Below are 14787 nucleotides of genomic sequence, written 5' to 3'. Positions count from 1 at the left end.
TCCCCGCCGGCCGCGGGGCAGCCCTTAAAGGAAGGGACTGAATCGCTTCCGTGCACAGGGGATCTTTTCCCCTGAGTTCTCTCGTGCCGTCTCCCTCCATCCGAATGATTAATCCCCCCCCAGCTAATTAGAGGAAAGGGCCAAGAGCGCCCATTTAGACTCGATTCAATTGCCTGCACGATGGCATAATTAAAAAAGGCTGCTTAACGGCGGTGCATGCCCAGCACTGAAATCAATGGGCAGCGTCTGTGCGGAGGGAGCCGTCCCCGCCCCGACGCGCACCAGAGATTTATTCCACCGCGGGAGACAAATCCATACCGGGACACGGCAGCCGGAACGCCGGCGGGCGCTGCCGCTGCCGTGGCAGCCGGTTCATCCTGTGCCACTGGGCAAATTCCACCATGCTGGGTCACTCCCGTGGCTGGCCTTGCAGAAACCGCGGCGGCTCTTGCACCGGGCGCATGCTGCGGTGGTGCAGGGAGCCGGCATCAGCAGAGCGAGAGCTAACAGAAGTCAAGAAAAACAAATCCTGTCTGTTAAAGGGAAAAGCAACACGCTGTAAAAATCCCAGCTTTAGAAACTTCATGCTGCTTTGATTAAAGGGCAAGAGAAGAAATATATTATACTCCATCTATCTCCAGGGGCCTGGGAACTGGGATGCAGTTCCCCATAGCCCAGCTCCTCTCCTAACGTGCTAAGTGCTGCACGAGCCGAAAGCGAAGGGGTGGCTGCAGGCAACAGCCGCGGCCGTGGGGACGTTTCTTCCTCTTCTCCCTTCGGTGCTTTCTCTGGAGGGAGGGGGGACAGAGGGAATTATTTCTGGAAGCAATCGCAGCCGTTTATTTTTACTGCAGGGGCCCGGGGGAACCTATCGCCGCTGCCCCTGCGTTTCGGCAGGACAGGCAGCCGGCGGGCAGCGCGGGCAGCTCTGCGCCGCAGCACGGGGAGACGGCGCATCGGCGGAGCGGGGGGACACGGCGTTCCTGCCGCAGGGCTGGAGGGTTGGGAGCAGGGGACGAGCGGCCGGGGAAGGAGACGGAAAAGAGGGTGGAAAACAGGAGGTGGGAGCAAAGGCCCCCATCCGCTGTGCCGGGCTGGCAGCGTCCGGCAGCCTGGTGCCGGCAGCCTGGGGCGAACACAGCCACCCCTGCCCCCGGGCTGGGTTTCAGGGTCTCCCAGTCATGAACTGGGGCTCGTGCTGGAAAAAGCCGGAGCTGGAAAGCCCTTAGGGACGGTGGGACAGAGGGACGGGTGGTGGGACAGGCAGCAGGGTGCCTGGCAGCTCCAGAAAAGCTGGCTGCTCGCTTGTCCTGGCAAACTCACACCCCCTCAAGGCTGCTGCCCAGGGCCAGCACACACGGGCATCGGCGAGAGCGGGGCACCACCACAGGGCAGGAGACACGGGCTGCTGCCTGCCCGCCTGCCCGCCCACCGCAGCCCTTCTCCTGGCCACGGCTGCACTCACCATCCGGCACCGTAGCCACCCCCCCGGCCAAGCCACCTCCAGGTCCCCGAGCCCCTGCTCCCCTCAAATGCCCACAGACACCCACAAAAGCAGCCGTGGCAAAGCCCATCCCACTGCTCCAGGTCCCTGCTGCCCACCCAGAGCCGGGGACGGGGACGGTACCACACACTGGTGAGAGCTTCCCTGCCGGCTCCGGCAACGAAAGGGATGTCCCACGGGAGCTGCCGTGCAGCCAGGAGCGTGATATACTGGGGCAGCCATAGACAGCAGTAAGATTTATTAATTTCCAATTAATTTCATCTGCCTGGAGCCGGCAGGGATGGCAATGACCTCCAAACCAGAGAGGAGAAGGGATCATGGGATCTCATGGGATTTTGAGGCGCCTGACCCCAAACACGGCCCCTGCTGCCTTCACAGTGTTGCTGCCTGCACCGGATGGCACGCTGCCTGCGGCACAGCCGGAGCACACGCACCGGGAGGTGGCAGGACGAGGACAGGAGGGCAGCTGAGGACAAACGGCTCGCTACAGCCAGAGGACTTTCGTCCTTGCTGGCGAAACGCATCCCTCCATGCCAGGACCGGAGCAGCCGGGTCTGGGCAGGGGCTGCTCTCCTGTGGCACTGGGCACGGGCAGGCGACGGCCCCGGGGGGCTTGTTCCAACCCCGCTCCATGTCCATGTACTAAAGCAAACGTCCTCCGGGATGGCAAGGGGACCACGCTGCCCGGCGTGGGGCAGGGGACGGCGAGGGGGGTGTCAGCGGTCACCCTGGCAGGGGGTGGCCGGGCTGCCAGGAGCAGTTCCCGCTCCCTGGAGTGGGTGCTGCTTGCCTTGGGATGAGGTGGGGTGGGATGGGATGGGGTGGGATGTGGGGGGGGGGGTTACATCCAGCTCCATAATTCCTAAAGTGCAGCTCCCTCTAGTGTCACACCAGCCCCCCCCAGAGCTGCCACCGTGCACCCACGAGGCAAGGTCACCGCTGTGCAAGGACAGCACCCACGAGGAGGGTCCCCACCATGCAGGGACATCACCCTCAGGGAAGGTCCCCACAGTGCAGGGACAGCACCCACGAGACAAGACCTAATCCATTCCCCGGCAGGCAGCCCCCAGGGTGCAGGCAGCGGGCACGGCCCGGCCAAGCCCGGACAGACACGCGGTGCTTGTGGCTGAGGAGGCGGCTGATGAAGCACCGGCAGCAAGACCGAAAACTCATCCTGGCCTAATTATTCCTAATATTCAATTCATCAATCTTGAAAGGGATGATCGCGCTCCGCTGGAGCAGCTGCCAGCAGCGATCCCTCCCAGGGCTTGTCACGCCGTCAAGCCGTGCCAGCTCTTCCCAGGCAAACGAAGGGCAGCGGGAAGGCAGGAGGTGGCTCTGAGCCGGGCAGGGGAGCCCCAGCCCTGGGGGACAGGCTGGGGTGGGCGCTGGGGAGGCTCAGGGCAGACCCCAAACCTCAAGTCCCCCACAATGGGGAGGATCCCTGCATCCACCGCTCCTCGGGGATGTGCCAGCACGGCCACAGCCGCTCGGCACCCATCACGCCCGTACAGGAGAGGGGATGAGAAGGGGGCCAGAAGGTGCTCGGCGGTGGGGCAGCAGCTCAAGGGGCCACCGCAGCCCACGGGGACTCACAGACAGGGATGCCAAGAGTGAGGCCGGAGGGTTTGGCACCGCTCTGACTGCCGGACCTGCCCAAGGATCCTGGAGATCTGGATCTCCAGAGGATCCAGGACATCAGCCGACCCTGGGACTCTGCAGGGAGGGACACCCTTCGGAGGGTGGCAGGGCTCCCCGGGGCAGGCAGGGCTCCCCAGAACAGGCAGGGCTCCCCGGGGCACCCCTGCAAACGTGCACGGTATTGGAGCCGTGCCAACACCGCAGGCAGCACCGCGCATCGGTGCCAGCCCACCCCGTTTGATCTCCCCGCAAGCAGACAGCTCTCAGAAGTCGCTAGCTCCCTGCCGGGGTGGGCTTTAAAAGTATATTAAAAAAGGGGGTGGGAAAAGAGGGATTTTGCCGCAAAGATTGATGCTGACAGCGAGCCGTGAGAAGGCAAGGGCGAGCCACCCCGTGCAAGGCTGTCATTTCAAATCAGAACGCGCCGCCAACCTCGAGGGACTGTTTTGATCATTAACGGAAAGGATTTTTTCATCGCTTTCCTCAATCAAATTAATCTGAAGTGAAAAACGTGGAGCTGACAAAGGAAATATTTATAAAGCAAACGAGGCAACATCAAAGGCAAGCGGGCGCCCGGCTCCCAAGGCTACCAAGACAGCGAAGGCAGGAGCCCGGCGCGTGCCGCAGCAGCGCGCTGCAAGGTTATGGGGAGCTTTAAAAATGGAGACCAGCGGCACTCGCAGCCAAACGGCTTTTTGCTTCTATTTCTGGGGGTCACTGGCTCCCGACCAGCCACTTTGGGCACGGGAATGGCGGCAGCTGGCTGCCGTCCCGCTTCCCTCCTCCTGCTGCTGACAGCGGTCCAGCGGCAGCAGAGCAGCGAGGGTGCGCCGCTGCCTGCTCCTGCCTGTCCCTCCGGATGGCCGCATCCTGCCGCCCACCCCTCTGGGTGCACTGAGCGTGATGCCTCACGCCACGGCACCCTGCTGGGCGTCTCGGGAGGAAGGCAGAACCTTCATCCTCCTCCCCGGCACAGCAGCCTGTGCCGCCCAGAGGCGGTCGCAGGGGCATGGGGGACGCGGAGAGCGGTCACCGGCCTCAGGGACGGCTGGGGACTGGGGCTGCCCCACATGGGGACGGCTCCCCCAGCACCTCGGGGTGGGCACGGGGGACCCAGGACCGGCGCGGGCAGCACCATAAGCACCAAGGGCTCCGGCGGGGCCAGCCCCATCCCCAGCTGCGGTGGGGACCTGGTGACCGGAGCCGGGGGCTCCAGCCAGGCATTGCCCTCGGCTCCTACCTGCGAGCGTGCAAGGGTGAATGCAAACAGATTTGGGGAGAAAAAGGGTGGTTTTGAGCAACAGCCGAGCATGGCAGGATGGGAGAGAGCAAACCCCATTCCGCTGCACTGCAGAGCAATGGCGGCTGAAGGAAAACCGGTGCCGGTAACCCCCGGGTAGCTGGCAGCACTCGGACCGGGACCCTGCCAAGGTGCAGCCTGGCACGAGGCCTGGACCCTCCCAGAAACAAATGGGTTTCCATTTCAGAGACCAGAGCTCACTTCACAAGTGCCAGCAACATCCTTGCAGCCGCTTTTGACTACAACGAGTGACAGACTTCCCATTAGAAAAGTCTCGCAAGCTGCTATTTTTTTTCCTTTTTTTTTTTTTTTTTTTTTTAATATATAAACAGGGCTCTGAAATGGAAAGATGCAATTAGGCATGGAAATAGTCCTCAATGAGCAGCAGCGAGCAGCCTCGCTATGAAGGAAATTGATTTTATTTGACCATTTTATGAGCATTTGAAAATTGCATCCTGAGCATGTGCTTCAGTAGTTAAGTGCACATTATATTCTTCATTCCCCTGAATTGCTCTAAACCAGCCTAGAAAAATATGCCGGGGAAACAAAGGGAAATATAAAGCGACGCAGGTACACAGCATTCCTGGGAAATGGGTGCAGCTGAAAGCGAGACTGCAGCCCCTCGGAGGGGCCAGCTCAAAGGGTTCTCCAGCTTTGGGTGCTCCCCACAATTCCCCGTGGAGAGCTCCCGGGTCACCCGTCAGGACTCACACACAGCACCACCGGCGCAGGCAGCGCCGGCTCCCGGCCCCTCGCTAGCACCCACCCGTGCCGGGGATGCGCGAGGACCTTCGCCACCGTCCCCGTCCCCTCCGTACCTTCTTCCCGATGAGCTTCTTGCGCAGGAACTCCCGGGCCTCGAACATGTAGGGAATGTCGTAGAGGGGCCTCAGCTTCCTGTTCTTGTCCTGCAGTGGGGGCAGAGAGGGGGCACAGGTCAGGGGAGCCCCCCAAAACCACCCTGTGATGAGCATCCCTGCGGGGAGGCAGCCCGCCCCAGAGCGGACACCCCAAAGCTGGTGCACCCCCACTCCCGTGGGTGCCCTCCCGCTCCCGCACCCCAGGGTGGGCTCCCCCAGCATCGCCGCAGTCCCAGCTCTGCCAAAACCCTGAGGGGAGCCCCTGGCCGACATGAGCATCCTCCCACGAGGACGTGCCGGCAGTCATCTCGCAGTGCCAGGCTGAGCATCTCCTCTGAGTTTAAGTGGCAGCTTTATAGGGGGAAGGGATGGAGAGGAATTTGGCGGGGGGGGGGATGATGGCCAGGGTCCCTCCAACGAGATGACCACCCCCACCGAGCACCCCATCCCGTCTCGCCAGCCCCCCCATCCCCGCTCACCCCGTGCCAGGCAGCTCAGCGCTGCCCGGGGATCTCCGCTGGCAGAGGGAAGCATCGAAGGTCTCCCCGAAAAGCCGCAAAGAGCACCCCCTCCCTGCACCCACCGCCCACCACTGCCCGCGGGAGGGGAAAATAAAGCTCAAAGAGCTCTGTAATTAAGAGAGCTGTGCAAACCGGGTACACGGCCCCTGCTCACGCAGGCTCCTGCACAAAAGTTGCTCATTAGACGAGCTCGTTATCAGTGATTAACAGCACTTGCGGGATGAGATGCCCAGGAAAGGGAACCAGAGGGCATCTGGCCGCTCGCTGCCCATCAGCTGCTGGGGGCCTCTCATGATGGTAAAATCCCTTCAAAGGCTGAGCAAAAAGGGGAGTTTTCCAGCGGAAATGGCAGCGGGGATTTGGGAAGGACGTGGGGGCGGGAAGGGGCCAGGGAAGGGCTCGAGCCGCACCGCACGGCTGCACCCACATGAGCTTTGCGGCAGGTCTGGTGGAGCGGGATTGGCAGCAGTGAGGCCGGTGAGCTATAGAAGATAACATATAAGATGTACAAAATAATCCATCTAGGACACAGGGTGCTGCTCACCCTCCCCGGGCCACCCTCTGCCCCCAGAGCCACCAGCACCCCGCGGCATCCCAATGGGCTCCACAGCACGGCACGGCAGCGCGTCGCCCGACGGCATGGGCAGGGGCTCACGCCCCTGCCCAAAAAGAGCCCGGGGGGGGACTGAGTGCCAGCGGCAGGAACAGTGTCCCCCAGCCCCTGGCTTTGTCTGGGGGCTTCAGACAGGGGTGCGGGCAGGGGTCCCTCCTGCCCAGTCACCGACCCCGAGAGCGGCCGAAGCAGGTGACTTGCACAGGGCAGGCGCGCAGCAGCGTCCCTGGTCGCCCTCCCCATGACGAAGCTTTGGGGACTGAGCAATCCCCGGGCCGGGGACAGTGTCTTCGGAGCCAGCACCCCCAAGGGGCTTGTCCCCTACAAACGGGGCCCCCACCAGCCCTGGATGCAGCGCGGTGTGATGGCACAAGGGACCTGGCTTTGAAACCAGCGCCAAGGGGCTGCCGCTGCTCGGCACCATCCCCGGAGGGAACGACGCAGCTTTCTCTGGCAGATCCCGCTCCCTTGCCGGTGGCGTGCTGGACTTTGGACGCATCTTTGCGGTTGGCTGCGCCGGCACCGTTACGGTTACGGCACCTTCGGCCCCTGCCAGCATGCGAGGGGAGGAAGGAGGGAGGCGAAACTAACCCAACCCAACCCAACCCAACCCAAGCCTAGGAGCTCCCCAGCCCACGCCGGTGGAGGATGGCCCTTGGCACGGGCACACCGCTCTGCTCGCCGGCGCGGTGCCGTGGGGCACAGCCCCCCGCCGAGCTGGGGAGGGGAGGAAAACACTGAAAAGAGGGAGATAAGGCAAAAGCAGCAGGAAATGAAGGAGAGGAATCAGATGGGAGAGGGAGCGAGCGGACAAAGACACGCTGGCACTCGTGCTCCGCGTTCTTCCGCAATGAATGAGGCTTTGATAGAGTTTATTGTCCTCGACGCTGTTCCCAGGCTGCTCCTTGGAGCCATTCCCTCCTCCACCCGCATCACAGCTCGCCCGGCGCCACAGCCCCTGCCAGCGCTGGCGATGGGAACGGGCCGGATCCCACGAGGGCATCCCCACCCGCAGCAGCGAGTGGGTGCTATGCCCAGCACCAAACCCGTCCCCGGAGGAGGCTCCTGCTCTGTGCAATGGCTGAAAACCTCTCTGCAGGCAGGGCGAGGGCAGGTCCCGAGCCTGGCAGGGTGCGGGACAGGCAGAGACGGGATTTCTTCTGGAAGGGAGCTTTGACGCTCGCCGGGGATCAGCCCGATATCATCTGTGGCACAGAAAAACTTCCTGGCGCCTAATGAGATGGGCTTGACGAGGCCGGCATGGAGCTGCGGCAGGCAGCGTGGGATGCGGTGCCAGCTAGCCGGCCCTGAAGCCGGTTTTCCAGCAGGGAGAGAGCTTTCTCCTCGCCCCATATAAAATAAAGCCCCGGCTGAGCACATGGGGACGGCACGGCCGGTGGGTGGCCGGAGGGAAGCTCCGGCATGGGGACTCGGGAGCGTTCTGCTGCCGTGGGAAACACCGGTGCTGCTGCCAGCCCCGTCTCAGCCCCACGGTTGGGCCGGCTCCCTGGCTACGCCTCGGTGAGCCGCAGGACGATGCATTATTCACGCTGCTCCCCTCCCCGGTGAGGGGGACGGAGGCGTTTCTGTTATTTAGCTGGTGCCAGAAAAATTCCCGGTCCCGCACCAGGGCTGGAGTTGAGCCGCGTGATAAATCCTGCAGCGCTGGGAGCGGGGTCTGAGCGGGGCTGCTGGGGGGGCTGCCCACTCCTCCTGGGGCATCCCCCCATGGACCGGGGGCATCCTCCCATGGGGCATCCCCCCAGGACCCCGCAGCAGTGTGCACGAACCCGAACCCGTCCCCTTGCGGCAGGGCCCCGGCCACGCAGAGCCGGAGGAGCAGGGATGACTAACTCCTCATTTCACAGTCCAGTGCTGCAAAGCGGTGCCATACAGCCACGGCCGTCGCTTCGCTGAAAAATCATCGCGCCGAGACGGAGAATTTCCTGACTCCAGCCCCTGCTCCCTGCGGGGCCAGGAGAGCCCCTGAAAGACCAGGAGAGCCCCCAAAATAAACGCTTGCACACAAACGCTGCCTTTCCCCCGCAGCCAGACCCAGGCTTGCTGCTCCCCAGCCCCGTCTGAGCAGCTCTGCAACACCAGGACGCTCGCTTCAGCGTCACGCAGCAGCCTGCTGCCTGCACTCAGCTGCCTGCTCTGCCTGCCGGGCTCTCGGAGCATCCCCTGTCCCCGAGTCCCCGGGGGGGCTGCCACCCCCGGACCCCGCAGCCGGGAGCACACGGGGCTTTCCTCCGCCCGCCTTCGCAGCGCAGCCGTGGTGGGATCCGATGGGATCTGGGTGACGAGTCTCTCCCAACCTCGACAAGGTCACGGTGAAGCTTCAAGTTAAATAACGCTGCCCAGGCTCCTGTCTGCTGCTTTGCACAGGCAAAGCCCTGCGCAAACACTAATTAATCCTCACTAACGAACTCCAGATTTATTGCTTATTTAAGTGTGTATCTGGCACAGGCTGTTAAGTCCCTAAGCCCGTCCCGCACAGCACTGGAGCGCAGGAAGGGGGGTGGCGGGAGCAAGTGGCAAAGCCCTGGGTGGCCCCGGCATCACCCGGCTCACGGTGCGGTGCCGGAGGGGCTCAGGTGCCGGCAGCAATGACATCGGCGGAGAAGCGACCTGAGAGTGGTTCGGCAGCCTTTGCACAAGGAGGGGATGGGAGCTGCTCACAAAGATGCCCCGGCTTTACTTTTAAAGCTCCCATGGGATGCATCCGCCATCCCAGCCGGCACAGGGCTGGTGTGGGGCAGCCGCGGGTCCCGGCACGGTGCTGGCGTGGTGCAGCCACGGGTCCCGGCACGGCACTGGCTTGGGGCTGGTGCTCTGGATGGGCTCCTCTGCCGCCACTTAGCCAGGGATTTACCCAGCTCGTGTGTAAAACCCTGCAGCTGCATTAATGAGAAGAGGGGAAATGCCTGCCCTGGAAGCAGCGTTCAAGTGCTTAAAAGCCTCTTCTCTGAGCGCAGTGGCGGTGGCTCTCCCCGGCATCACACAAAAAGCAAACGTTTGCCTTAAAAAAACCAACCAGTGACCTCGAAGCATCTCCCAGGTCTGCAGCCATGTGGGACCACCCCAAAGAGGGGACCACCGGCACAGGCATCCCAGCGACAGTGCTGTCCCCGCTGCCAGAGCGGCCGCCCTCCCCGTGCCATGCCGCGCCAGGACCCACGGCCATGCCACGCTGGCTGCAGAGGAGCCGGAGAGATGGGGGCTGAGTCCTCACCGAGGCCGCGTCGTCGTGATGCTAATGAAAAATGCAAACTCTTCTGCAATTCCCAGCACAAGTAAAACGCAATGGGCTGTGCCAGGAGTCGGATAATAGAAACATTTAAGTGTCCAATACATATCGCCCTTAACCACTGCCCTGTCAGCCACCATTAAATACCGTTTTGCTGGCCTGTAAAAATGATATTTTATATCAGAGGGGAAGTGGCCTAGCAGATCGGTCTGGGAAGCCGTTCAAGAACTTGGACACACGTTTGAGGTTTTGCAAATAAACATTAAAAATCAATATAACAGCAAGGATGTTAACTAAATTCTACGACCGTCAAACATCCAGCAATTATAGACACATAGAAGGATATTGCTTTTTTTAAACTACTTTTGAAGCCAAGAGCTTAAACCACAGCTGCATCCCTGTAAGCCACCTTCCCTGTTGCCCTCCTGGATGCAGCATTTCACGGTGCACGGGGAAACGATGTCCTTGGCTGCATCCTGCCACGGGAGCAGGATGGGCGAGAGGGATGGCACAGGTCTACCAGCAGCAAATGCCAAAACGCCAGACCCGGCTTTCCCCGGCAGCCAGGGAATGTCATCAGCCATTAAAAAAATAATTTAAGAGAAAAAAAAAAAAGCAGCATATTAGCCTCATTCAATTAAAGGTGTGCAGTGAGGAAGTTGTTATTAGTGAGAAAGTCAATGCCTGGAGCTTCATCTTCGGAGAGTTGCTGGAGGAGGGGAGGGGTAAACTGCTCCCCCTCCCTCCCTCCTGGGATGCGGAGACAGGGATTTCAATCCAGAAATCGATGGGAACATGCTGCTTCCTTGCAGGCTGCCGGCAGATACGTGCCCGGGAGCCCAGGGAAAGAAGCCAGCTTTTTGTTTAAAATGAAAGACGGAGCATCTCGAAAGAGGGTGCTGCCCCCGGTGCTGGTGAGCACTGGGTGCCAGCAGCACTCCCAACCTCCCTCCTCCTTAAACAACCCCCATGTGGCTTTAAATACCTAACAGGCTGGGTGAATTACGGCTCTCCTGTCAAATTAACATCATTACACTGTACAGTAGGCCAATTAAAGTCTTATTTTCAGGAAAGCAGCAGCCGCGAAGGATTGCATCCTGCCTTGGTGGGGTTAAACACCGACTGCCCTCAGTTCCCTGCTGCCCGGGGGTCCCGCTCCCAGCCCCTGGCCCCCTTCCCAAGGGCAGAAGATGGGGATGACGATGGATGCAGGCGCATTCGGAGCAGCTGAAAACGCTCCAAGACCCCGGCTGATGAAACGCAGCCCGGTGTGCCGGCGGCATCTCAGACACCCCACCGGTCCCAGGGCGCTCGCCGGCTTGTGGAGCAGGGGAAGATGGCCTGACCCCCGCCCGGGGACGAGCCGGAGCTCCCAGCTTCCCATGCGCAGGATTTTGGGGTTTCTTACAAGAATCCCAACGTGGGATGCTGCGAGCACCAGCACTCACGGGAGGACCCCAAAAGAACCAAGAGGCCAGGACCCGCAGCCCGGCGGTGCCGTGCGGACCGCAGGTGGGGAGAGCTCTCCTCTTCCCCACCAGCGCAATTAGGGAAGCTTATTATTTGTAAAGCAATTAGCATAGCAAATCAACTCCAAGCGACACGCGAGAATAAGCCGTTCAAAACGAGGAGGAGAGGTGGAGATTACCAGCTGCCACCGAAAGCGGCTGGGAGCTTCGCCGGCAGCGTGCCTGGCGTCCCCGGGGCCCGGCGGCTGCGGGGCTGCTCGGGGACGCGGCAGCCCCCGAGGGACCCCAGGGTGGGGGGAACCTGCCCCGATCAGAGGCTGCCCCAGGGTCCAGGGCAAGGATGCGATCCGGAGCGAGCGGGGCTCCCTCCGGCAGGCAGAGGAATCCTCGGGGCGGCAGCCGGGGGGGGGACCCGGGCTGCCTGGAGGCAGGTCCCGCTCCCCCCCCGGCACGGGGAGCGCGAAGACGAAGGAGGGAAGGGGAGACGGTTCGTTAGCGGTGTCACGCCTGCGGTCCCCAGCCCTCCCGCTCCGGTGCATCCTCGGCTGAACCCGGCGCGCTCGGCTCGCCAGGGGATGTGCCGAGTGGGAAATCCATCACGGAGGCCGGCGAGGCGGTGACAGCAAACACGGCAGCGTGTTCCGTGCTGGTGTAACAAGCGCACCCGGCGCAGGGCTCCGAGAGGAGCCTGCAGCTGGCGAGCAGAAGCGAGCGAGCGTTTGGGGACAGGCTTTTCCATATCAAAGCCTCCGTAACGCATCAAAGCTCCGCTCTGCAAAGATGGCAAGGCACGCATCTGGTTTAACGGCACACACGTGGGCGATGCTCTTACAAACGGCATCAGCTCGTTCACGGGTCCGTCCCAGGAGCCGGGCAGTGCTTCTTGCAAGGAAGGGGATGACACCAGGAGCAGAAACAGCTACAGGGAAGCGACAGCCCTGAGGACCGCAGGCACGTGCTGCAGCGCGGAAACAAGGACGAGGGGCTCCCACCGCACCAGAGAAATAAGCAGCGTCTCTGCTTGGGCGGCCCCAGCTTGCACAAGCAGGTGCCAATTCCTGGATGCAAAGCGTGAAGTGCGTATTCAGCTTCTCCAGCGCTCTGCCTGCTCTGCCGCCTGCCTGCTCTCCTGCAGAAGCGTTCTCCGCTCCCTCCTTGCCTGCAGACCCCCTCCCTGGCAGCGGGCACTCGATACCAAGGCACCACGAGCCCCTCAACCACTTGAGTGATAAATGCCGGCTGGCCGCGGCGGAGCTGGAGAGGGTTTTTAAACAGCAATAAAGGAGAGAGTGCATGCCCAGAGACCTCACTGGAGTGAGAGAAGGGCAGTACTGCAGGCAGCCCTGCCTTGCCTTGCTTTGCCCTGCCCGCGGGCAGCCCCAGGGGTTGCATGGGTCGCCATCCCCACCTGGCTGCATCCTCGGCCACAGCGGTGACCGCGGTGCCACCGTGCTCGGTGGGGCGGACCGGACCGGCACAGGGATCTGCCGCAGCCCAGCCGCAGCCAGGTCTTGGCGGGGGGCCGTGCAGGAGTGGAGTCATCTGTGGCAGCGGCCGAGGACTAATGAGTTTGAGGGGCACGGGTGGATCCGGCAGCCCCTCCGGCAGCCTCCCTGCCAGGCTGGGAGAGCAGCTCTTCTCCAGCTGCTCTCTGAGAGGGCACAGGGAAGATCAGAGCGTCTCGGCGGCCGCTCCTGCAGCGAACGAGACCGGCCGGAGTTACGGCTCTAAGAGGATTAACGGCAGCGGCCGCTCTGGGAGCTCTCTGATACTTCACACAAAGGGACGCCTCGGAACTAACGGGGGTCGGGAAGAAGCTTCCCCTGGAAGCCCGTTATCCCGCGGCTGCTGCTACAGGACGGCTCCCACCTTCTTCTAAATCACCGGCCCAGAGCAGGCAGCTTCAAAAGCCCCGGCTGGTCGCTCCCATCATCCCAGCTCAGCGATACGGGTGGGTGCTCCAGCCAGCAGCACCGCGTGCTCGCCCCATCGCCAGTCCCATGTCACCTTGCACCCATCCGAGTTGCCCTTTCGGGCCAGCGCTGCCCGCGGGTGCCGCAGCGGGGGACTCGCCGGCGGTGGGGGCGGCACGGTGGCACAAAGCCCTGCCGGGAGGGCACGGCTTCCCCCAGCCGATGCCAGGGAGCCTCTCTCCTCTCCCGCAACGGGCACCCACGGGGATATTAATGTGCACCGCCGGCGGAGACCGTGGTGAGGCAGGAGGGCGGCAGTGCCGGCACGGTGCTCCCGGCACCAACCGTGCTGGAGTTGGGAGAAGATGCCCTGGGGAGCGAGCACCGTGGCTGAATCCCCGCCGTCCCAGCACCCCGGGGGTAGAGGGCTTTCCCCAAACCCCTGCTCAGCCCCCAGGTGGTATCAGAGCACCTCAGGCCCAGGAATTACTCAAACATCGTTAGCAGAGCCCAATTAAAGGGAGAAAAGCAAACTTCTCCTGAGCTGAGCCTCCATATCCAAACAAGAAAGAGAGGCCCCCATTTTAATAGCTTTCATTATCAAAACAGGCTCCCCGCTGGAGCCTTGTAATTGGAAGTCGACCATTTTAAGGCGCTTTGCATTTTATCAAAGTGTATTGAGAGGGCTCACAGGAGCACCCTCCCCTCGGGCCCCCAGCCCTGCGTGGCACTGGCACCGTGACCCAGGGTGGGGGGAGCTGGAGGTGCCCCCTCACCCCAGAACCCGCTCGGCACCATGGGGACGATGCTGTCCCCTTGGGAGCGGGGACCCTGCATGGCGGCGGTGACTCTGGCCACGGCATCTCGGCACTACGGCAGTGCCGGCTGGGCTGAGCTCGCCAGCAGCCGCCCTTCGCGGCGTGCGCAGACCTTCCTCGCTTCCCAATGCAACATGCCATGGCGGCCGCTCCGAGTCCTCCCTGCTCTGCAGAAGTTCTTCTCCTCCTTCTTCTCCGGCAGATGAGGGGCTCAGCACACCCAAAACCGGCTCGGGAAGGCAGGAGACAGCCAGGTTTTTGGTGGCCCCAAGCAGGAGCAGCCCAGCCCGTCACTGGCACACGGCACAGGGGCACCGAAGGCTTTTTTCTCCGTCATCATCCTCAACACGGAGCTGGGTCTGCGGCCGGACACAGGGCCAGGCTGAACCACCTCCAGCATGGAGCAAGTTTTCCGCGTCCTCCAGTCCCCCTCCCGAAAGCAGCCCAGGGCACGAGAGCAACCCAGCCTGCAGGAGGGGCTGCCAGGAGGGGGAAAGGCCGCTCCACCCCAGCCGCTGTCTTTACCCGTCTTATCCCGCATCCATCCTCCACCTCCCCCATAAAACCCGTCAGAGCCCAGCCCCAGTATTGATGGTGCACACCGCTCCGGTCTCGTCCCCAGGGCGTCGGGGCTGCTCTCACCGTGCGCCTGGGCTCACTCCTGCAGCTTTGCCAGCAACTATCAATCTCCATCAAGCCTGAAGGCACCTATTAATCACGTTAGAGAGAGGCCCTAATTTAAACCTTCTGCCTGCTGCCACACACTGCCTGCTCGTCTCCCTCTGCCAGCCTGTTTCAACGGTGAAGAGCGGGAGGACCTGCAGCCACGGTGATGGGGAGCACCGGGGCCGCCAGCCCAGCACGGAGCAGCCTGCGATGGGACCGGGGTGTTCGTGCT

At 62.4% G+C, this 14787-nt stretch overlaps 1 protein-coding gene across 1 annotated transcript in view; it reads right to left on the bottom strand.

The window, feature by feature from the left end:
- The window catches only part of SND1 (staphylococcal nuclease and tudor domain containing 1), a 128132-nt gene that overhangs the window by 75040 nt on the left and 38305 nt on the right, over positions 1-14787 (bottom strand). The window contains exon 11 of the mRNA XM_069801473.1: positions 5264-5353. Within this exon, the coding sequence (XP_069657574.1) occupies positions 5264-5353 (90 nt within the window). The remainder of the gene's footprint in view (positions 1-5263; positions 5354-14787) is intronic.

This window comes from Haliaeetus albicilla, chromosome 14 (assembly GCF_947461875.1).
Source record: "Haliaeetus albicilla chromosome 14, bHalAlb1.1, whole genome shotgun sequence".
In the NCBI taxonomy this organism is placed as follows: domain Eukaryota; kingdom Metazoa; phylum Chordata; class Aves; order Accipitriformes; family Accipitridae; genus Haliaeetus; species Haliaeetus albicilla.
This window is presented reverse-complemented; position numbering and strand designations above follow the sequence as displayed.